The sequence below is a fragment of the Pogona vitticeps genome, chromosome 4 (assembly GCF_051106095.1).
Source record: "Pogona vitticeps strain Pit_001003342236 chromosome 4, PviZW2.1, whole genome shotgun sequence".
Taxonomy (NCBI): Eukaryota; Metazoa; Chordata; class Lepidosauria; order Squamata; family Agamidae; genus Pogona; species Pogona vitticeps.
In genome coordinates, this window is record NC_135786.1 from 114,199,472 (window position 1) to 114,223,163 (window position 23,692).

A 23,692-nucleotide genomic window follows, 5' to 3' on the forward strand; every position below is an offset into this window, starting at 1 on the left:
TCTTTCTTTTTTATAGTTGCCTGTGTACACAAATTCATGCCATACAGTTGGACTGAGACAATTTAGAACTGTACATTCTCAAGAGCCAAGGCTCAGGTTTTATCACTTGCTATCTTCTTCATTTTAAAGAAGCTATTCAAGGCCATCTGACTTTTATTATATGGCTATGGTCCCACTGTTAATTCAGTCAAGTTCTGAGGTACTTGTATTTGCCAACATATTGCACATGTTCATGAGGGACTATTAACTACCTTACTTGGAGTGCTTGCTTCTTATGACCATAAATATGATTTTATATTCAATTTTAGGTTGCGTCCATCATTTACTTTATTGATTTTGCTGAGTAATCTGTGCAAACCAGGTTTGATAGTAAATCAAAGGTATTGCCATTTGAATTGACAAGTGGAGTCTTTAAAGCAGTGGTCCCTAACCTTGGGCCTCCAGATGTTCTTGGACTTCAACTCCCAGAAATCCTGGCCACCAGAGGTGGTGGTGAAAGCTTCTGGGAGTTGTAGTTCAAGAACATCTGGAGGTCCAAGGTTGAGGACCACTGCTCTAAAAATTAATTTGGAGCACAAATTGAAAAAAAAGTTGCAAGAATACACATTGCCTCATACACCCCTTCATCAATCTAGGTCCTCTGCCCTCTGATCTTCAACTTCCGTTGCGACTTTGGCTGGCAATAGAGGTTCCTAATTATATAAATAACTCTGGAATCAATATATTTTGTTTACTAAGATGTTCATCACCCTGCCATGTTCATTTTGGTTAATGGCTTTACTATAGTCAATAAAGCAAGGGTACATATCCACATACATGTTCCAGCAGCCCTTGCACTTCATCTGCATGTCTCCTCCCCCCGGCCCTGTTATTTGCACTTCTTGAAAATAATGCCATGTATTATTTAAAGAAAACTTTAAGCCAGTGGCTCATAAAGCTATGGTCACTACAAGCACTGGCATTTTCTTTTGGGAAATGCAATAAAGATTGGAAAATGTAAAATAAATTTGGAGTAATGTAATTAAGATTAATTTCAGCCAAATTTCTGATCTCTAAAACAGGGATGAATACTCTCAATAGGGATATAGCTGAAACTCTGCTCTTGCTCTGTGCCACATTTTGGGACACTTGGGCAAAGAGTTTTTTGAGTTATGATTTTTTTAAAGTAACAGTCTTTCTTGACTGTCTTTTACATAGTATGAATGATTTTGACCTCGGTTTCCAGTGACATTCTTTACTAACTCCGAACTTTTCATTTTTTTATTTTAAAGAGCAAAGGGACATATTTTGGAATACATACACACATGTCCCTAGAGCGTTTAGTCCAACACAGCTTGTCTTCCTCAGCTTGCCTAACTCAAAGGGATTGAAAACTGGAACATAGCTTTCCAGTCTGCATTTGGTCAAGTGGGCATGGCAGCATTAGTTTACCTGAGAGGTTAAAGGTTTTGTACGTTTCTCCATTGTATGTGTTGTTCCTACACCCACCTTTGCTTCACCATTCCATTAAGTCCAAAACAGCCCATCAAAATATTTTGGCACAGAGGGACTACGGTCACATGCTAGCTGCTCTCACTTCTGTCTTCTCCCAGTAATCATAGTACAGACCGTATGCTCATTTTCTGGAATCCTGTATTATTTAATTTTATTCAATATGAGGGAAATTTCTCATTTTGTGTGTAGCGTATGTATATTTAAATTCTTGATTTAAAAAGCCAGGAAATTCATTTCTTTATAAAAACCATCCAGTTTATGAATGTGGGACACTGTGCTTCTATACCCATGATTCAAAAAGCCAGGAAACAGCCCGTTATTACTGCACAATATCATGCCCATGTTACCAGCAGGAAAAATGATGCCAAGCTTTGCATAGCAAAGGGCAGCCTGAATGTGGACAACACCCATGGCAGCAGTCAAGATGGTCTACAGGATACCCTCTTTTGTTCACTACCATTCACATTTGTTGAAAAGGAGCCCTGACAGCTGCTTTGTGTTTGGGTACGAAGTGGTTAATCAATTAAAAAAAGACTCAGCTTCTGGGGTTTTCAAAATGAGTTTCTGCTCTTCCACAGCCTTACCAAGCAGGAAGCTTGCTCCCGATTTCTACCTAGACAAAGTCAAAGAATGCTCCCTGGCAAGAAGCTACTCAATCTGGACTCTTTATCCAGTTCTTTCATGTAAGTTTTGCAGTCAGCATTCACCTTGAGTATTACATTCCAAGCAATACCAGGTGTCCAAATAGTATGGGACCATATTGGCCAGGTGGATGTTTAGAGTAAATGGTAAGAGCAGTTCTTTAAGCCCTCCAGTTTGGCTCTTACTTTGGCCACAAACTCTTCAGAGGCACTTGAGAGTGGAAGCCGTGGTGGACCCATGGGAATCCCTGAAACCAAGCTCATCACTGCTTTGATCTGTGGAACACCAAAGCCTGTCAGAAAAATTAGAAACAGAGCAGAAATCAATTCATGGGGGAAAACATTCTTAAAAGACATCATTTAACATTATCCCACATCATTGCCATCACACAGTCTATGATGTGAAGTCATTTTCTTTCTTGAAAAAGAAAGTACCTGATGATTTACTGGTTCTAAAGAAATGAGGCACTCAGCTTATAACTAACTTTTTAGTTCATAGTCTTTCATTATAGGACACATATAATATAGTTTTGAAAGACTATTTAATAGATAACATTTATATTATTGAGGTAGAAAACCTGTTTCCCTGAAACCTTTGGGGGAGGCATACCTCTCATCAGCCCTCACCAGCACAGCCAATGGTGAAGGAGGGTAGAATTTGGAAGTCGACACATTCCCCATTGTTTATATTGTTTTCAGGCTTTTCAAAGAAGAAACAACAACCCATATACGAGAAATACACATCTTATAGTACAAAAACTGGAGAAGGCAGGTAGACTATAACAAAATTACACACTTGTGCAAATCCAAATGCAATGGTTTTATTTATCAAAATGTAAAATTTCTAACAGTCACATGGGTACAAATGCAAAAGCACTTTTCTCACTCCCTTTCCAATCTCCATTTGTTTTATACTATATTTCAAGCTTTTCAATATACACTTCTCCCTTGAATTTCACTGATCCTAAGCAGCACAGTTTGGATTATACACTTACTAACCAACCAACCAGTCCTGTGCTGCTATTTGACTGGAAGAAGTGGCTTGAAAAAGGTGGGTCTCAGGCTTCCCTAGGGCACTGTTGTGGGCAGCATGGCAGCCCCCAGTCCAGTGGTGGCAGCCTAGCCAGCCCCCTCTTCTGTCATGCAGCAACCAGGGAGGGGCAAGCCAAGAGATTGACACGGATGAGGAGAGGGACATATGTGTGTGTGTATTTATTTATTTAATTTCTATACTGCCCATCTAGCAACCCAGGCTACTCTGGGCAGTTCACATAACACCATAAAACAAACTGTTAATCAACTGTTTGTATTTACATTTTGGGGGGCATAAGAGTTATACATGGATTTTGAACTACGCAGGAGTCCGGTGCTCTTGACCCCAGCGTTTTGAAAGGAGAAGTGTACATTATATTGTTCTACTCCTTACTTTAGCCTTATAAAATGCAGAGCAATGGTTTACCCTTTTCCAGATGAGAAGGAAAGTAGGGTGCTTCAGCCCAGCGGAGGCTGGTAATTCTAATGTTGTGGAGATGGTATAGGATATTTTGAATCCATGCTAGGTTTTAGTCCTGATTTTACAGTAGCTATCTAAAGTGCCAGTCCTTACAAAAGGCTCAACACCTAAGATATCTCCTGTAAGATTTGGACTAAAGCACAGAGCACATTCATCTTCCTCAGCATTAATCACCTTCTTCCATTGCTTCAGCCTACTCAGTTATTTCATGCTGGCAGAGCATTGGTAGGTCATGAAATTCAATATTCTAGATGTATTTTTTAAGTGACATGACAATCATGATTGCTAAAACTTCAATCCCCATCACTTAAAAATTCCTTAGTTTTTAAAATTAAAATTGCAATTCAGCTAAACCAGCGGTGGGCAAAATGTGGCCTGTGGGCTGCATGCCGCCTCCCCCATTTTAAAATTTTGTTTTTTAAAAATTACTCAAAGAATCTCCTTGTGCCCTCTTGGGGCATGGGGAGCAATTCTGTCATGTGCCTCCCCACATCCCTGAATTTATTTATTTTTAAATTTTTTACTAGAAGGAAAGAGTTTTTAATTTTAAAAACGTATTTTTTAAAAAAATAAAAAGTAAAATCCATGTTTCAGTTAACAACAAGATCAGTCTTCACAGTAATAGGCTTGACATGTTAGAATAAAAAAATTAAATATGCAAACTATAAATAATAATACATTTAGAACTGCAGAGTTGGAAGGGACCCTATGGACTGTCAAGCCCACGCACAGTGGGGAATTAAATTCTCAGCCTTTGGCTCCTAAACCACTGAGGTATCCAGCAGCTCTAATGTAATCTCAAAACAATGGGCTCAGATTTCAAAACAACGAAACAATAAATGCATAACACGTGTAACTGACAAAGGCAAAAGGAAGCAAGACATGTTGGAATTGAGTGTTTCAGTGCATATTGGAACTTCTGAGGAATCAGAATCTCAAACTTTTGTGGAATTCAGAGGGCTTTAATTATTGTTAGATAAACTGTATAGAAGGGAACAAGACAGGTTAAGTCTCCCGTTATTACTTACCCTGTGCAATGACAAAGCCGAGGAATTCCTGAATACAGAACTAGGAGAAACAAAATAAAAATTATCATTTTTATATGAGTTCATCTGTCACATAATGACACCACTGCTGGGAGTTACTAATAATTATGTACCAGCAAGATATTTCTGACTTATGGCAACTCTTTTCAAGGTTTTCTAGGTATAGGATATTTTGAAGACATTTACAGTTTCCTTCTTCTGAGGCATTTCTGAGACTCGGCAGCTTGCCCAAGGCTATACAGAGTGGCTCTTCTCCCGAGATGCACAGTGACCTCCCAAGTCTCTGCAGTCAGACACCTAAACCACTGGGTTATCCAGCCAAAGTGCTGGAGTTACTGGGGAGCAAATTCTACACAGATACTGTATGCAACAGCAGTCATCTCCATAGTCTATGCACAGCTTTGGCTCTGTCTTACCACTAGGATTTTTAGACATCCACTCGAAAGTCATTGAAGGGTCTGAAGTGAGATATCATCACTGAACAGCTAACACCAAATTCTCTCACTTTATGTTTTAACTTCAATTCAGTTGAAGCTGTGGAGGCACTAAATCAGTATTTAGGTCAGTAACGGGTTAGGCGAGTGCAAACAAGCTGAATCACAGTCCTGGTAAAAACAGTGATATTACTGATGGATACTCCGACTGCTCAGTTGTTGCTATGAGGTGTTGTTATGATCTTGTTAAAAAAAATGAATTAAAGGCAACAACAACAATAATCTTAGAACTGCAGAGCCGGAAGGGACCCTGTCGAGGAGGCGTGGGGGGAAATCAAAGTCCCAACCAAAAGCTCTATAACCAGATACCTAAGTCACTGAGATATCCAGCAGTTCTGTTACTTATACCCTTAAAGCTATGGTATTATTGCTGCAGAGCAGTGCAGTGATTTTGTGCAGTAGCACAATTTAGCCTTCCACAAGGCAATTCTAACTTTAAAACTAGACATCGGATCAACACCAAATTTGGCACAGATATAGCAGATAGCCAGTTCTTGATCTGTGTCAAATTTGGAGTCTTTGATTTTTTAAAAAGTAACCCCACCCCACCCCCCGCCAATTGCAGACACAAGTGACTTTCATTGTCTGCAGATTTAAAACAGATCAAATACACTGAAAACTTATTTTTGAAAGAGAATGGCTAGTCTCAGATGTTTTTGTTGTTTAATCTGGAAGGAATCCAGGCATCCATGGCTCTAATACTGACTTTGAAAACAGCTATTTTAAGGGGATGGGAGGAATTTGAATTTTTGGTTTTCTTATAAAGGTGAACATTCTGAATATAAACATAAACATTGTTATAAGCTTGAGAGTGGAAGGGGAGCTGAACTTTTGATCCTGCCATTCCCACTTGTTGAAAAACATCCCTGCTTTGTGTTTGGGTGGGAAGTGGTAAACTGATGAAAAAAAGGAGTCAGCTTCTGGGACTTTCCCTTGCATGGTGTCACTTTTTGAAATGGCAGTGATCACAAGAGGGTACCCTACAAATCATCTCGACTGCTGCTTTTAGTATTGTCAATATTCAAGCTGCTCTTTGCTATGCAAAGCTTGGTATTCTTTTTCCTGCTCACAACGTGGGCCCGATATTGTGCATTATTACTGAGCCATTTCCTGGCTTTTCGAATATGGATGAGAAACAAGATGTCCCACATTCATAAACTCAAGGGCATTTTTTTAAAAGAACTAGATAGAAATATACATCGCTTCTATGTAGAGAGCATTCTCTTGGCACAAATGGAGCGGTAAGGTTTATGAATATCTTATCATATAATAATGTTGTAAACAGCTTCAGTTAGACATGTCGTACCTGGTATTTTTGTGCTGTGCAGAAATCACCCTTGGCAAACGCTTCCATCATTACGTTATTTGCCTTCCCAAAATAGTTATATGTGCTGTAGAAAAAAACACCAACAAACAGCTAGGTTTAACATTAAGTAACCATCAGCATTGCTAATGACATTAGAACAGAGGTAGCATTTTTGGCCCAATCTTTCCAACGCAGAAGTGGGCTGTCCTACTGCATAGAGGGCCCCTATATGGTGAACACCCCAGGTATTTTCTACACTTGCCTTTTAGCAGAAGAACTTATGGCAAGGTATCAACAGTCCAGTCTTGACTCCCAGCTCCTTTATAGTTATCAGGGCCCCAATACTGTCCCTGACACTGTTAGGATTAGATTACCTAGGTGTCTCAGGCATTCTATCTGGTTCACAAGAAACACATAAAATCCTGGAGATATTTTGCACTCAGGAATGGTATCTCCTTGAGGCCGGTCCTTGTGACCAAAATTATGCATCCCAGCTGCAGTTTATACCACACCAATATTCTGGGAACCAGGAGAAGAAAAAAACTGGCCCTGAATTTTAAAAAAGTGGATCAGTACATATTTCAGCACATAAGAAGAACTCCAGAACAGACAGACTGCAAGAAATCAAATTATATATGAAAGCAAAGATGTTCACAGAAATATGTGTGGAGCTGCATGTGTACTGTATGGCACAAGGGGGGGGTAGAGAATAAGCATTATTGCTCTTTACTTTAAAAATATTGTATGCTCTCGCCAAACAGGCTTCGCCTATATTGGGAAATGCTGTATGTAAAGAACTGGAGTTCAGAAGACGGGAGCTCTCCCACTAATACAGGTTAACAGATGACCATTCATTGCTCATGATTTTGAGTAATAAGGAACTGAAGCCCTTTGGCATTTGTGCAACTATGTTCCACATAAGTCGAACAGCAATCCTACACCCAGGGCATTCACATTTCAATCACAAGACAAATTTGGGGCCAGACTGTGTGGAGGAACACTACTTTGTGTGTCTGTGTCCGTCCGCCTGTCTATGTACCTCAAATGGAATGGCAAGAGGGCTGAAATACCATCAGTGAAAAACCCCACAATGATCCCATCTATTTTAAAGTCTGCATAAGAAGACATTTGATCAGAAAAACTGTAGCCTGAAGGGAAAGAACCAACCAAGCAGTGCTATTTGGATCATATTCGTAGCCACCCTGCAACTGTGCAAGTTTTTTTTAAAGTGTTGGAAGGCTAGCCATGAATTTTAAAAGATGCTCCTTCTAGGTCATTCAAGGTGCATCTAACATTTGGCTGGTACACACAGACTGTCACAACTCTGTAATGAGCAAATGGCTCACATTTGTGGATCTGATATGGCTGATCAATTACCATATCCATCTATGTCAGGCAAAATCCAAAGAAACAAAACAAGACAAAATCAAATGGCACCTTAAAGACTATTATATTTTAATGTGAGCTTTCATGGACACATCCACTTCATCAGACATGTGGAAACAGAATGAAATTTTGAATAAAATATCAGTTTCATAAGTGAATATACTAAATATTCACTGGGTCTTGGCTATGTGGTACATTTACATGTAGTAAATTATGGCTTATGTTGTTTTGGGGGCTCTGTTGTAAAAATTCTTCCAAGAGACAGCAAACAGACACAAAGCCTGGGCAAAGATGAGAGAGGAGAAAGAAGAGGGAAGAGGGGCATGGTGTGGGTTGAAGACTGGATATTTACATTAACCTCAAGAGGGGGAGAAAAAGTGACAGTTGAGTAATAATTAGTTAGCAGTTTCTGATGCAATGAGTTAATTGTCCATGTGAAAAACTAGTTTATGATCACAACAATTTTCATTCCACTGTGGGCAGTTGGAGAACAGAAAGAAACTGAAAGAGTAAGAAGAATTTGATGCCATAAATATGACAAGGAGATTCCGTAAGAATGAGGAGAATAACTGCCTCACCCCTCACATTTAAGTTTGAGTAATTGGCACTAAGCTGTAGAAGAAAACAGATGAGTATAGGACCAAAGACAGGAGGAGGAGGAGGCATGCCCTGCATGAGAATCCTCTCTCCTCCAGGAGGCATGGCACAGAAATCCACAGAGGCCCCTCTCTCATCCATGCAGACGGGACAACGAGAAGACGGACTGACCTCCCAACAGCCCCCGTTGCTCCCATCACCAGTGCACTCAGGAGTTGCTACTTAGGGAAAAACAAAGAGATGGGTTTCATTTCCACAGAATTTCAACAAAATGAAGACATTCACATAGAAGGACTTGTTGCAGAGCTATTTTCACTCTCACTGGGTGGAAGCCATGCAAAGTAATAACAGCAGGCCCGGCTTTGGCATGTGGAAGCCCTTCACAATTACAGGGCCTAGTGCAGAGATGCAAGTAGCTCTGTCACTTTTCTTCCAGCCACCAATCGCCACTGCACCCATCTACCTTTTTCCCTTGCATTCAGTCTGTATCATCTCCTTCCCAGTCTAGCGCTGGCCAGCGCTTTCCAAGGCTAGCGTGGCCATCCTTTCCTTTCTTGTATTGTGCTGCTCACTAGATTTTCACTTTCATCTTCCTTTTCAACCAACACATGACAAGAAGCACATTTGTTTTTCATTTGGTCAGGACAAGAACTGGTGAGACCCAGGTGGCCGGGGATGCCTTTGGTGGGCTCTAGCACAAAAAAGCGAGTCCTTGGTTGCATCAGCTTAGGAGGCTACCTGGTGTCCCCTGCAATGGATTCTACTGCAGCGCAAGAGGGGACAGTTTCAGTCTCGGGGTCTGCATTGTTCCCTGCTCCAAATGAAGCCAGTAAGCTGAATGACACCAGGGCAACTCCACCCTAGTTCTTCCCCATGAAATCATCTGCCCTGATCCTCATTCTTGCTTTTCTCCATTTAAAGAAAAGTATTGAGGTTTCACTACATGGAGGAAGGACTCTCCTCAATATTTCCAATCAGTGATCAGAGATAATAAATTCTGTGCACCACATTAGCCGTTCTAGTTGGGAACAAGCAGAGTAGAAAAGGAATTACAGCCAAGTTATTAATATACAACATCCTTACTTCATCCACGCCGTAAAGAAGTGCAAATTGGCCACTACTGTTTTTTGCTGCACACCGCCCAAAATCGAGCAGATTTCTGTCACTGAACTTCACCCCTTGAAAGCTGGGGATCTGCTCAGTCATCCCATCAAGCAGTTCTTCAGCATTAACTGTGCAGAAAAAGTCACAGCAAAAAACATTTTCAAGTCTTATTATGGAAGACACACCGATACAGACAACAACGAAGGCCGAGATTCTCTTCAGCATTGTAATACAAGTTGGGTCTTTCTATGAAGGGGAAAACTGGAAAAAACAATACCCCAGGAGCTTCAACTTGCGAGCAGAGTTTCAACGTAAGAACAGAACAAGGCAGGGGAAAAGGGCGGGAAATTCAGACCGTTGATGACGAAGAGACTGCTTCTTTGTAGCTCTTTCGCCCCAATGGTTAGAGCAGGGGGTCAGGGAACTTTTTACTGCTGTGGGGCAGGAGGAGGAAGGAGAGGTGGGGGCGGCTCCAGTTCGCTGCCAGGCGCGGGAAGCCAGCACGCTCCCTGCCCATCCCTGTCATGCGTCTGCTCATGAGTAAGGTCCAATGAAGGCATGGGTCTACTCATGAGTAAGGGCAGCCAAAGGCGCTGGGCTGAGGCGCAGAGGTGGGAGGGCCTCCTCCATGGACGAGGCGTGCAGCGGCGGCGCAAGAGGAGGAAGGAGAACCAGGGCAGCTCCAGTTCACTGGCGGGTGCGCTCCCTGGCGTGGGTCTACTCATGAGTAAGGGCCCCCTACGCGCTGGCCAGGGCCTGTCACTGGCCGCCATCCACCGGGGAGTGAGTGCTATCGGAGGAGGCTTCAGTCTGCCTGGTAAGATGCTACTTTTTGCTTTTTAGAAACTTCTGGGTGGGTTTTGCAGGGGGGGCTTGGCTGAGGGGGGTTATGCTTCTGTGCTGTGTTGTTTTTGGTGTTTTTTTTTTGCAGGTCTGCAGTTGTTTTTTTAAAGCCCCAGCGCCTTCCGATGGGGCTTTCTGTGTGCTTTACTATTTATTTATTTATTTATTTATTTTTGAAATGCTGGAACGGATTCATCCCGTTCCCATGCATTTCAATGGGAAATGGTGCTTCATCTTACAAAAATTTCGAGTTCCGGCCACCGTTCCAATGTGGATTTATTTCATTAGTTGAGGCGCCACTGTACTTTACAATCTGTCCTGGAAGCCTTGTTGGCTAAATGACAGGTTATAAATACTTTAAATAAGAATTGTTACTTAACAATCACTTAATAATACAGAAAGGCTTTCAGCTGATTTGAATACAAGAGCCAGGATAGTGTTGTGTTTAGAATTCTGGGCTACGAGACTTGAATTCCTGAAACTCCCTGAATGAGCTCAGGCCAGTCATTCTCTCTTGACCTGACCTGCATCACAGGGTTGTCTTGAGGATGAAGTGAGGAAGAGGACAACTGCAGGCACCGCCCTGAGCTCACTGGCAGAAAGGGAGACTTTCCACATGACAAAAAAAAATCAATCAATTATGGATGTAACAAGGTTTTTGGCTTTTCTCTTGGATTATCTAGAAAGCTGTGGATGATCAACACTTACTTTGAATACCAGTCAGGGGAGGGATGTGGTAATAATAGAATGGGATGCCAGGAGCTTCAGATGCAACATCCCGCAAGAAGGCAAGAAGCGCATCTAAAAAAGAGAAGGCAAGCAACCTTATTAGAAGCCTGGGTAGTGTTCGAAAACTGATGTTATCCAATACAACGCAGGCCTATGTAACAGGCAGGAGACAGCTCCAACACAGCCTGCACCATCATGTCTTCTCTTCTGAAATGCTCAAAACCTTTACAAGCCACTTTGAGTGCTATCTTTTAGTGGGAAGGTGGGGTATAAATGTAATAGACAAAGAAACAAACAAGGCCCTTCCTTCTAGCTTTGAAATGATCTACCCCATATCTTCCCAGCTGAGTCACCCACTGTAAATGGCTGGAAGTGAGAAAAGAAGAGGTTATGAATGACCAAGTGTGAATGTAGGAGGCATAACAACAGATATAACTCCAGGAGATGTGCCAGAAAACTTCATGACATTTACAAAACCTTTTGCAGGAGACTGAGAGACATACCCTTGGCTACTTTTTGCTGTTCTATATTCAAGACAGGACATACTTTTTACTTAAAGACCTCACTCTCTTTCTCACATACATAACCCACTGCGTTAATCTGGCCTGAATTCTGTTCAAAGAAAAGGTATGCATATATGTAACCTGTATACCTGATGCATATTTGCCTAACTAATCATGATAATCTTGCATAGTTTATTCTGCTTCTGGAAGTCAAGAAAAGCATCAAGGAACTGTGGAGGGCACTCAAGCCTTATCTATAGAGCCATGAAAATCTTATTTCTGTTGCAGAGTTTTGAATTTCTGGTACAGAGACTGACAGAAAAGAATAGTCAAAAGTTTCCCCAATAGTCCACTGCTTTCTCATTAACTAGCAGTTAAGGTTTTAATTACTCACTCTGAGACATTTGTAGAAGAAAGAATTTTCATTACAGAAAGAAGTTTCATTACAGTTGCGTACAGATCAACAGGAAACTAACAAACTCTGCTTTCAATAGACTAAAAAGAGGGAAAGGGATACTTAGCAGAGAGGTGGGACCATCTTCGAATTCAGAGATGGGAGGGAACTATTGGTTAGTGCTGGACAGATTAACAATCACCCATTCCAGGAAAGTCCCTCCCAGTCACTCACATTACAAGCTGCATGCAAGGTTGTAAAAACTCCAACAATTTCATCATCTGCCTGGCTTCTAAGTTTTCACAAGGCATGGCCTGTTCACTCTCAAGCAAGACACTTCAGTAATGAGGGCTACAATATTACTTTCCTTTTTCAAATGGAAGCAGAGATGCTCAGGAAAAAGGATTTGTACCCAATATCACACTCTATGGCCTGCCTACACTATCACTGGGGAAAATAATAGAGCCCTGCCACTAGGGATGGAAAGGGAGGGATATAAACTGGAAAATGGTTGCCACTAAAAGTGCTGGTCTTGGAGCAATTAATTAGCAAAAACTGCACATACCTTGACCAAACAGGTTGTTATACATGCTTATGATGCTGTACATTCAGTGCCAAAAATCCTCTGTGGCCAATGAATGACAAGAGGGAAAACAATTACGTGGGCTCAAGTGATGTACTCACCTTTATTCACTTGCTTGAAGAAGGATGGAGCAATGACGGCTATGCCATCCACTCCTATTTCTGCTGCATGCTTAGCCTGAAACAGGAGGAAAAAGGAAGAACTGAAGGCACCCATTTATACTAAGCAAGACCATTACTGTTTAGAGAACGGGAAATGGGAAACTATATGACAACAGCTTATATTGGGGTAGCAGTATGAAAGCTTTTGAATTACACAGAACATCTCAAAAGCTTAGAGAAATCTAAACAAACAGATTTTTTTAAAATCCAGCACATTACATATTTATTGTGTCCTATGTTTGTAGATTAAGGGACGTGGTGGCGCTGCGGGCTAAATTGCAGAAGCCTCTGTGCTGCAGGGTCAGAAGACCAAGCAGTCGTAAGATCGAATCCACGCGACGGAGTGGGTGCCCGTCGCTTGTCCCAGCTCCCACCAACCTAGCGGTTCGAAAGCACGCAAATGCGAGTAGATAAATAGGGACCACCTTGGTGGGAAGGTAACAGCGTTTCGTGTCTAAGTCACACTGGCCATGTGACCACGAAAGATTGTCTTCAGACCAACGCTGGCTCTATGGCTTGGAAACAGGGATGAGCACCGCCCCCTAGAGTCGAACACGACTGGACAAAAATTGTCAAGGGGAACCTTTACCTTTATGTTTATAGATTACAGAATGAACAGCCACCATCACCAGTATCCCCTCACACATGCACCATAGCATTGCTCAGCTATGCTTTTACCCAGCCTGTATATCTGTAAAACACCACAACCAAAGTTCCCTATACATAGTCCTCAGAGGGAAACTGTCCCCACAGAATTTTTTGTGGGACTACCTACAGTTTAGGAAAGCAAGGAAATGGAAAGATGATCACTGGGGAAGATGGTACCATCCAGATCATGTAAGTTGGTGAGCCAGTTTGGAAAAGTTACATTTTTAGACATGGTTGCTGGGTCATTCTGGGAACTGTGGTACAAAACAGTAACCTCTCTGAGCCTCTCACTGGGCCAGAGGACCTTTCCCCTTGGCTCCCTGCCTACAGCCTGGATCACGTGGGCTGATTTGAGACAGAGGGCTAGCAGTCAAACAGACTTGCTGGGCATTGGGCTGGGGCTACTTCTGTAGTGTTTCCAAACTTACAGACTCTTTTTTCACATCACTCTTAATCGGGACAAGATTACAGCATAGGCAGGAAAACAGCCAGAAAGCTGAATCAATTCTGTAGCTTTTCTCACGTAGATACTCCATATGGTACTTCCAGAAAACTTATATATAAATACCTCAGAAACTAGTTATAGTGGATGCTGTTCTATTCAAGATTTTCAGCACCTCCAAGCTGCAAAAAAGGCCCCAGTTGTTTTGTTACTTCCCACACAGATAACAAACTTACAGAGGAAGAGCAACAGCCTCCCTACCTGGGTACTTTTAGTTGCCATTTCCACCTCTTTAAAGCGGCCAAAAGGAAGCAAGCACATAAAGCATACTTAGGGTTCCTGACCCATCTGGAGAAAAACAACAGTCTTTTATCTTATCCTTCCTTCCTAGCAATGGCTGTGCATCCGTCCTAGCCAGGGTTCTCTCTAAGCTGCATGCGCACGCACGCTTGCCCAGAACTCTGTCAGAGTTGCACAGGGGCAGCCAGCAGATGGTTTGTTTACTTCCTGTTTTGAAAGAAGCCCCACAAACACGGAGCGAGGCTCCTGGACAGTGGGACAGAAACTTAGAGGGAACATTGGCCCTAGCTAATAAAAATGCCGTTTCTCAAGGAGGTATTTCACAGAAATATCCACCTTAAGAATAATGGCAACCAAGCCACAAATAAATAAAGGCCATCAGGAATAAGCCCTACTGGGCCAAATGCTTCAATAAGCCCGCCAAACAATAGCACTTTCTGTTCATTAGCTACACAGAGCCTGATCCTATGATTGCTAAGGTTATACGCCCTAAAAGTCAAATTAAGTGAGCCATCTAATCTCTAGAGTTTATTTATTTATTAAACTAAAAGTTGACATGCAACATCATGCAGATGAGAGACTTAATGTGGGGGGCTGATTTTAGATCAGGGAGATGACTGAAGGACCTTCCAATGGGATCAGGGGCTTCTGTAGCCAGAGAAAACACCAAGGGAGGTCCAATTATAGATTCGATAGTATCCCTTCTTTCTTGGATCCAAGTCCTATATGGCCTAATTCCATAGAGCTGCATATAATTTTAAAGCTTTAGGGAGGCATCCCCTCCATGGGCCTTGTATGAGTTGAATTAACATGATCAAAACTAGTATGATGTGGCCACTCTTGCTAAGCACAAGAGAACTGCTGTCTATGTGCCATGGGAGCCAGTTCTAAGGTACTGAAGTCAATCATCTGAGCTAACCTAAGAGCCAGCATCCTCAGATACTTTGGACTGCACCGCTTCTTTGCCCCAAACTGTCTCTTGTAATAGCCAGAAGAGCTGTCTCCTTGTGCAGTAGCTCATTTATATGCAAAATGTAAGCAGGAAATACATTAACAGGCCTACTCACCAATCCCTTTGATTCTGGTAAACTCAGTGCTCCAACATGGACAATCACATGGTCCAGCCTGCAGAAAAAAAGTTATTTTTTTGCCTTCTGCTTTTGATGGGCAGGCAGTGAAAAATATAGGGGATGATGTCACAATAATGAGTTTGCAGTAACACACTGTGTATTTCACAATATGTATTATGGAAATCGCCCCAGAGGGAGACCACAGCTGTGATACAAGGAGATCTGCAAGCGGGATCTGAAGGCCTTAGGAATGGACCTCAACAGATGGGAAACCTTGACATCTGGGTGTTCAGTCTGGAGGCAGGCAGTGCATCACGGCCTCTGCCAATTTGAAGAGACCCTTGTCCAGCAGGCTGAGGCAAAGAGGCAGTCCCGAAACCAGCAAAATCAGGGAGCTGGACAGGGGACAGATTGTATTTGTCTCCAGTGTGGAAGGGACTGCCACTCTCGGATTGGCCTTCTCAGCCACACTAGACGCTGTTCCAAGTCCTCCATACAGAGCACGTTACCATAGTCTTTCGAGACTGGAGGATGCCTTATCTATTTTATGGGAAGTTTAGGAAAGAAATCCAGAGATTCAGTAAAGAGGCTTCTGATACATATCAAGTCATTCAGAAAGTACATTTAAAAAAGAAAAAGAGTTAAGAAGAGAATGTAAAGAAGAACAAAATGAGAATGCTGGAAAAGAGCATTCCTTATTTCTGACATCTGCAAAGTGTGCTGAGCCTTTTTTTCTAAAGCTGCACACCATACAGTAAAGAAATCAAAAGCAGCATCTTTTCCACAAGTCTCAAGTGCTGAGAAATGGCAGAGTGGGATGCCTGTGACCAAAATGCTGCTGCAGACCCTTGACTGTTAAGAATCTAGTAGTTAGATTTCAGCAGTTCTTATCAGAGTCTTCTGTCTCTGGGCCAGAGTGACAATAGTATAACAATCGGTATTATGAGAGGAACATTCCCCCTTCTCTTTCTTTCCTAACTTTCAGCCAGTGAGAAACATGTTAGAAAACTGTGCTTCTGTAAATAATCACTTTCTATCCGTCTCCTCATAGAGCAATGGAGAGAAATTAGGATTCCCCTTATAATTTAGTCAGACATTGTGCCAGTGTTCCAGAACAGGCTTCTAACACACCATTGCCCTGCCTTATTCACTGAATTTGATGGGGACTTTGGGTAATAACCTGCAGTTCTGACCTTTCCTTGCTTCTCTACCACATTCCCCATCGTTCTTCTTCTTCTTACTACAGAGCATCTGTCAGGGAGAAAAAGCAGAATGCCTGCACAGGGCTTTCTAAATGCTAGTGAGAGGAGCTCTGGAGATAACCTCAGTTACTCTAACTTGTTCCTTCAGCAGCATTCTGGCATTTAAAGTGACAAAGTGCGGGGGGAAAGGATACAGAAAACACAGATTTCATAATCAAATGTCTTTGCATAGATAGGGAATACATTTTCACAAAACAAGCACTCCTTCCCCCACAGTGACTCACTTTTCCTTCCCCTTTGCTACCCATTCCTCTGCCAGCTGCTTCCTCTCCTGAATGCTCAGGGACAGGCCTTCTCCTGTTGTTCCATTCACTGTGGTTGAAAAAATAAAATTGACAGCACATACAGGAAGGATGGAATGAATCTTTTTTGGGGGGAGCTACTCACTGAGCAGAGGAAGCCCCACTTCTCATTCCACAGTCTACCACAATAGACCAGATAGCAGCAAACCACAGAGCTTCCCTGGTAACAGAACAATCCATGGAGAGACCCCCTTGGACTGCTTCCTTTGTTTTTAAGGAACAGAGTAAGATGACTTTATTCTGAGAGCCTTTTCTGTGCTTAGAAGTTGATAACGTTAATTACTATAATCTGTTTCTGGGTTTTTTAGTCCCATAACTTTGATGATCATAATGATGATCCTCGTGAACAGGCTGGATCAAAAAATAAACAAACAAACCCAACAGTATAACTAACCAAAAAATAATTCTGGCCTCTGATTGATACCCATTTTAACAACATGGAACGAAGTATGACAGATATATTCATTTTTTAGTCTACTTCATAAGAAAGAATAAAAACACAGCTGTTTATCAGGACCTGCTTGTTAGTCTTGCACCCCCTCCCCCCAAAAACCTCTGGGTTCCAGAATCCTTTTGATGATCCAAAGGTGATGCCATTAAAAAAAAAACCCTGGATCAGTCCCCCTGGGAAAGATATTAAAAGTCAAAGCTTACCAAAAACACTCCTCACACCTTGCTCATTTACCAGGTAGTCCACATACTGGCCAATCACGGCGAGATTGATTTCTCTAAAGGAAAGGAAAAAAAAAAGACATGGCATTACTATTTTAAAATCCCTTTACAATTAACATGCTATAAATTGAATTTCTAAAGAAAAACAGGCTTCAAACAACCAGAACTTTCTTTGCTTTGTTTTATCAAATAGAAAGCATTCAAGTCCTGGTTACTATCTCATATTCTCCCACTCAAAAGGAATGTTGTGGCACCTTAAAGACCAACTGCCATATTATAATGTGAGCTTTTGTTGAGAAGTCCACTTCAAGCCTGAACTCTCTCTGCAGGCAAAAATGTTCAGTTTGAAGCTGTCCTACTTGGGGCATATCATGAGAAGGCAAGATTCTCTGGAATGCTGGGAAAGGTGGAAGGCAGCAGGAAAAGAGGAAGGCCAAATATAAGATGGACTGACTCCCTCAAGGAAGCCATAGGGTTGAGTTTACAACAGCTGAGCAGGGCAGGACATTTTGGAGATTCACAGAGTCACCATAATTTGGAGGTGATTTGATGGCACATAACAACAGCTTTGTGTTTCAGCAGCACTTCATGTTAGGGAAGAAAGACACCAAGAAAAGCCTCAGGAACCCTCCTGTGCAGAAAGGATAAATAATAATTGGATAAATTTTATGGGAATTTTAAAAAAAGGTATTTTGTTTTTCCACTTTGCATCCAGTTCCGGCTGGGAGACGTTTGGTGTTCTATGTATGTTTTGTACATGATCCCATAGACACATGAAGAATCCCTTAATCAAATCTTTAGCTCAGCATGTTTTCCCCCCTGCTCCACAGTTACCTGCAGAAATTGGAAAAATTACTTCTCAAGAATCTCCCAGCTAGCATACTCATGTGCCATGCTGGCTAGAGAAGTCTTGGGATTTGAAAAGAAAAAGTAAGTTTTCCTAGATTTGTTTACTTCAATTCATTTCAAAAATATGCAATTTTCAGTGTTTCACCGCTGCCTGACTGAAGCAAACTTATTAATCCGCGGAGACACACAATCTTGGCTTAAGGAGGAAGAGTGAGGCACTCTCTATTGGAGGAGAGCAAGAAGATATTTAAACACATCCTTGAGAATAACATGGCTGATCGGTGACTTTGTTACTTCCCTCTAAAACAGGATCCATGCTGCTTTTAGCCCTTTTAGTTCTTCTCATTGTGCAGGAGCTCCAGGAGGATAAGCCCTGGAATCTGCAATTGTCTGGGGTTTTTTTCTCCCCATCCAGCAGGGAGGCCTGCCTTTGTGAGTTGCTACAGTGGCAAATACCTCAGGGTTTATTATTATTAGAAACTATAACTCTAACAGGCAGGATATCCCCCATACACATTCTTCAGAGTTAAGAATTAACTAATTTATTTTAACAACTCCAAGTCTTTATGCTTGCTCTAGAACAGAAGGGCCTCATAGGCCCAGAACAAGGTTCATGTTGGGGCTGTCCGAACGGAGCATTTGTCCCACTTTCCTCACACCCATGACACCACACCCCACAGGACAAAAGGTTGAAACCAGTTTGCTCCAGTGCACAACTTGCCCATGTGGACATCAGTGCTGTACTGAGGGGTGTTGATTGGTGGTCTTTGTGGGTGGGTGCCATTGGATGACTTTTCCTTATGGGTATTTGTCTGCCGGTCTGTCTCCACCCCTACATGTCTTACTGCTACATTTGTGTAGTTTGCTTGGGGTATCAGCTGTTTCTGCATACTCCTTTTAAATTCATTTTACTGTTGCCACTTTTGTATCATAGCACAAAAGTGAAAAATTAAAATAAATTAACCAAAACCATAAAAATAAATTAACCAAGGTTTGGGGATGATGGCTGGGTAAAAATCCTGTTGCTTAGCATGCCAAGTCACATTAGAGCAGGCTCAATGGTCCTACTGTGGTTGCAACTTACTTTAGCATAGTAAGTCACAAGTAGAGTAGACTCATTTGAATCAATGGAACTTAACAAGAAATTGACTCACCAAACCCCACTGATTCAATGGGCTTACTGTAGTGTGACTGACTACAGTAGACAACAGGTTTTCAGCCAATGTAAGTTATGCCAGGAGTAAAAACCTCCTTCTGCCTCACTCTTCCTCTCACTTACACATATGTACATGTCTCTTGTCCTGGTTTCTGCTCCAATAAGTTAAAGATTGTGATGCTAACATCTCATATGTTAGTTAGTCATTGCTTTATTGAAGGCCAGTTTCACCTTCTTTTAAAGATTTGCAATATAGGTAATGAAGAAAATGATACACTATCATATCATGATTCTAGATATCAATGCGTAATCAAGGAGCTCAAACAATTGTAATACCATTGTTGGGGTTAAGGAAATATTTACCTATCCTGAGTCATTGGAGTGACAGTGGCTGCCACAAGGCCCTGTAGTTTCTTTTGGGATGTCATAGAGCAACCAGGCAAAGCCAAAGAACAGGAAGAAACCTGGCCTGAATAGGAAAACACATGTTAACCTCTGTTAATACCCAAACCTTACATGCAAAGTCCACAGTTTGTCCAAAATTTGGAAATGCCTCTCAAAAACACATTTAGTTTTTACAGTCATTAATGTAGAACCTATACAAGGTGGACAAGGGGGTGCTGATAAGTACTGAGCTTTTCCCAGAAAAATTGAGCTAAAAAGCTATAAATTGCAGGGTGTATTGGCCAATTTGTCTGTATTCAATGGTGCAAAAATCAACTACCTATGATTTTAACTTATCTTTCATGTTTAGGTCCAAAGTGAACATGGCAGCAGCTCCAGAAAAGTTCAATGTGGAAGAGCATAGGACCATTATCAAGTTCCTGTTTCTGCAAGGGAAAGGTGCAAAGCAGATCCATGATGAAATGTCACAAACTATGGGTGACAGTGGCCCTTCATATGCAACAGTTAAACGTTGGGTTGACAATTTTAAAACTGGCCATTTCAGTGTTGAAAGTGAGAAACCCAGTGGAAGGCCTGTTTCTGTCTCTGTGCCTGCAAATGTGAAAGCCATCCATGACATGGTCATGAAGAACTGCCGAATATCAGCCAAAAGTATTGTTATATATCTGAGAATATCACATGAGAGAGTTGGTGCCATTATCCACAACGACTTGGAAATGAGAAAGCTGGCAGCAAAGTGGATCCCCAAACTTTTGACAACCAAACCAAAGAGGAAACGTGTGGAGTCATCAGTGGCCGTTTTGGAACATTTTGCAAGAAATGAGTCACATTTCCTGGGCAAAGTGGTGGTGATGAGACATGGATCTACTGTTATGATCCTGAGACAAAGGAACAGTCTAAGGAATGGAGGCACAGTGGTTTCCCCAAGCCAAAGAACTTCTGAGTGCAAAGGTCGGTGCAGAAGCAAATGGCAACAGTTTTTTTGGGGGGGGGGGATAAGAAGGGAGTTCTGCTGGTGGACTACCTTCAACAGGGTTCAGCCATCAATGCAAAATATTACTCTGCTTTATTGATGAAGTTGAGGCAAAACATCAAGGAAAAACATCGAGGAAAGCTCTCCAAAGGTGTCATCCTGTTGCACGACAACGCCTCATCACACACTGCAGGTGAAACAATGGCAAAACTGACATCTTTAGGTTTTCAAGTGATGTCCCATCCACCCTATTCTCCCGACTTGGCTCCTTCTGACTATTATCTGTTCCCCAAACTCAAAAAACTACCTGAAGGGACAACAATTTGGGAGTGTTCTGGAAGCAACTAATGCCACAAATGAATGGTTACACCAGCAGTCGGAAGAATTTTATTTGCAGGGACTTAAGAAGTTGCAGGACAGATGTCGCAAGTATGTTGACTTCCTGGGGGGGGGGGCATCTGTAGAATAGTGTGGCAGTTACAGCTTCCTAGCTCAATTTTTTTCTGGGAGAGGCTCAATACTTATCAGTACCCCCTTGTAAATGACAAAAATAAGCAGTGCAGCCATAAACAGTAAGGTCCCTCAGCCTTAAATACCTTCATTGTTTAACTCCACACCTTTCCAGGGTTAGGTCCAGAAACATGGAGATGGGCAGTCGCTTTGATGGTTATTTAAAAAGACAACTACAGCCATGGCCAAAAATATTGGCACCCCTGCAATTCTGTCAGAAAATGCAACCCTTCCCTCAGAAGATTGTTGCAGTTGTAAATGTTTCGGTACTCACATGTTCATTTCTTTGGTTTCCGTTGGAACAACACAAAAAAACGGAGAAGAAAAGTCAAATCTGATACAATCCCACGGACCGCACGCCCCCAATTGGCCCATGACTCAGAAAAGATTGGGGACCATTGCTCTCTAGGGCACACCAACTGACTTAATCTGCAAGGCTTCCTAAATCACCCTCAAGGTTACAAATGTTACTGAGGCACATTCTGCCACACCCTTTACCAGTAACATCTTTCACTTCTTCTACCCCCACCCTTGAAAAAACACAAGATTTAACATTGGAGAAAGTTAGTTTTGGGCTACAACTCCCTCCCCACCCGAAACCAGTGGACATGACAGGCAGAGATTCTTGGAGCTGACCTCCAGAAAAACTTTTTCAGGCTCTGAAAGCACTCCCCCGCAACAAAACAGCACCAGCCTGCTGCAAAGTTGTGCGAAATTCAAAGCCACTGCTTTAGTGCCTTCCACTGAGCTAGCTTCAATTTAGGCTACTACTGAATTACTGCGTTATGGTCTGGATCTTTTCCTTCCTCCCCTTGCCCTTGCCCATCGACAGATGCCCTTTGAGATTTCTGTGAACAAACTCGGCTTTTTGGCTCCCTCTACCACAACGAACATCGATATTTCAGGGCAGTTTGTCCTCACAAGGCGGGGAGCCCCGTTTTAGCACACAACCAGCACCTGCATCCCTTGCTTCAGATGGAACACCGGATCCGACCCCGACAGCACTACCTATCAATGAGACATGCCCGCCCCAGCCACTAGCTTTTGCCCGGGCCGATGGCACTGTTGTGGATGCGCCCTCAAATGTGGGGTCCCATCACAAATATCGCTGCTCAGATTTTGCATACCAAAGTCAGTCCTAACCGCGCAACAGAAATCCTTCCAGTGTTCTTCCAAAGCGATTTTTCTCCTTAAAGAAGGGAGAAGTTCCCTCTTCTATCGATTTCTCTCTGGAGTTTTACGATCTATCCCCCTCCCCATAAGGCACACCAAAACGCATCACACTTACCCGAGAGTAGACAGTCCCTCCTATCACAAGCTTCTACCAGCGTCCTAGTTTGCTCCCTTCTCCTTTTCTCGGCTTTTAAATCAAGGCGCATGCCCTGTATTTCTGAGCATGCTCAGAAGGAGCATGCGACTCCCGCTGCCCTAAACTGGGCGGGTCAACAGAGAGCCGGAAGTTTGTCCTTCAGAGGTTGGATGCAAGGAGGGTTTTACGCCTAAGGGAAGTAATCAAGCTGTTTCGTAGAAATGGGCAAACTTGTGGCCGGGATGCCCGGGGAACTGTGGGAGTTGTAGTCCAGAAACATAAATCTGCACACCTTTGGCCTTTACGTGCCCAAGGAGGGACTGGGAGACACTTTCCCGATTTGGAAATGTTTCCATTTTCTTTTTGTTTAATCCTAAGCAGATATTTCCCTCTTGATCTTTAAGCATCCTTTGCTTTGACAGCTTGGATCTTCTGGAATACAATTCTTGTTTTTGAGTCCCTATGTGTAAGCCTCTGAAAAGTTGCAGTATGATTTTGACCCCATTTCCATCACCTTTTACTTTTGTTCCTCCTGTTTTATTAAATTATTTTAAGAGTTTCCACAGTGATCCATCAAGACTTTTCTTTTGACTAAGGAATACTTCTATTTACATTTCTCCCCGATCATGGCTAGAATCCACTTATTGTTCAAGTGAGATCTGCTTCCTGATTCTCAATGTGGTGTACTACTGGATAGATTTGACAGACTGGAGAACAGGGTTTGAATCCCCAGTCAGCCATGGAAACTCACTGGGGGAGTGGAACTGGTTAAAACCGCTCCTTAAATACGGTATCTCACCTTGAAAGTCCTATCAGGCGGTTCGAACCTGATGGCATGTAACACACACACAAGATCTACATAACTACCCTGTTTCCCCTAAAATAAGACCTAACCTAAAAATAAGCCCTGGTATGATTTTTCAGGGTGCTCTTAATATAAGCCCTACCCCAAAAATAAGCCCCAGCCAAGTGAAATCCTGTACTCCATCACTGTGCAGCA

The 23,692-nt window shown here is 42.3% G+C and overlaps 1 protein-coding gene across 4 annotated transcripts; it reads right to left on the reverse strand.

Annotated features, from left to right (window-relative positions):
• Positions 1-1,246: 1,246 nt before the first annotated feature.
• NPL (N-acetylneuraminate pyruvate lyase) lies at positions 1,247-22,983 on the reverse strand. 4 transcript variants are annotated; one of them, XM_072998135.2, is made up of 12 exons: positions 22,672-22,983; positions 19,859-19,964; positions 17,473-17,546; positions 16,741-16,828; positions 15,252-15,309; positions 12,735-12,810; positions 11,133-11,225; positions 9,561-9,709; positions 8,649-8,695; positions 6,495-6,579; positions 4,677-4,716; positions 1,247-2,428 (listed from the first exon to the last, which is right to left on the reverse strand). In XM_072998135.2, the coding sequence occupies exons 1-12, from the start codon at positions 22,760-22,762 to the stop codon at positions 2,271-2,273; spliced, it is 1,065 nt and encodes a 354-aa protein (XP_072854236.2). In that variant the 5' UTR covers positions 22,763-22,983; the 3' UTR covers positions 1,247-2,270. The 4 variants fall into 4 exon arrangements, with proteins under 4 accessions (XP_072854236.2, XP_072854238.2, XP_072854237.2 ...); XM_072998137.2 differs by having other exon boundaries at positions 21,470-22,775; XM_072998136.2 differs by having other exon boundaries at positions 21,658-22,753.
• Between the last annotated feature and the right edge of the window lie 709 nt (positions 22,984-23,692).

What these genes read in the sequence shown, in the direction of transcription:
- NPL (XM_072998135.2), bottom strand. Translation starts at nt 22,762, where the DNA reads ATGCGCCTTGATTTAAAAGCCGAGAAAAGGAGAAGGGAGCAAACTAGG. An exon ending in ACTCCAATGACTCAGGATAG is followed by an intron (nt 17,547 to 19,858) that starts GTAAATATTTCC and finishes CCTTTCCTTTAG; the next exon opens with AGAAATCAATCTCGCCGTGA. An exon ending in AGGTGTGAGGAGTGTTTTTG is followed by an intron (nt 16,829 to 17,472) that starts GTAAGCTTTGAC and finishes TTTCAACCACAG; the next exon opens with TGAATGGAACAACAGGAGAA.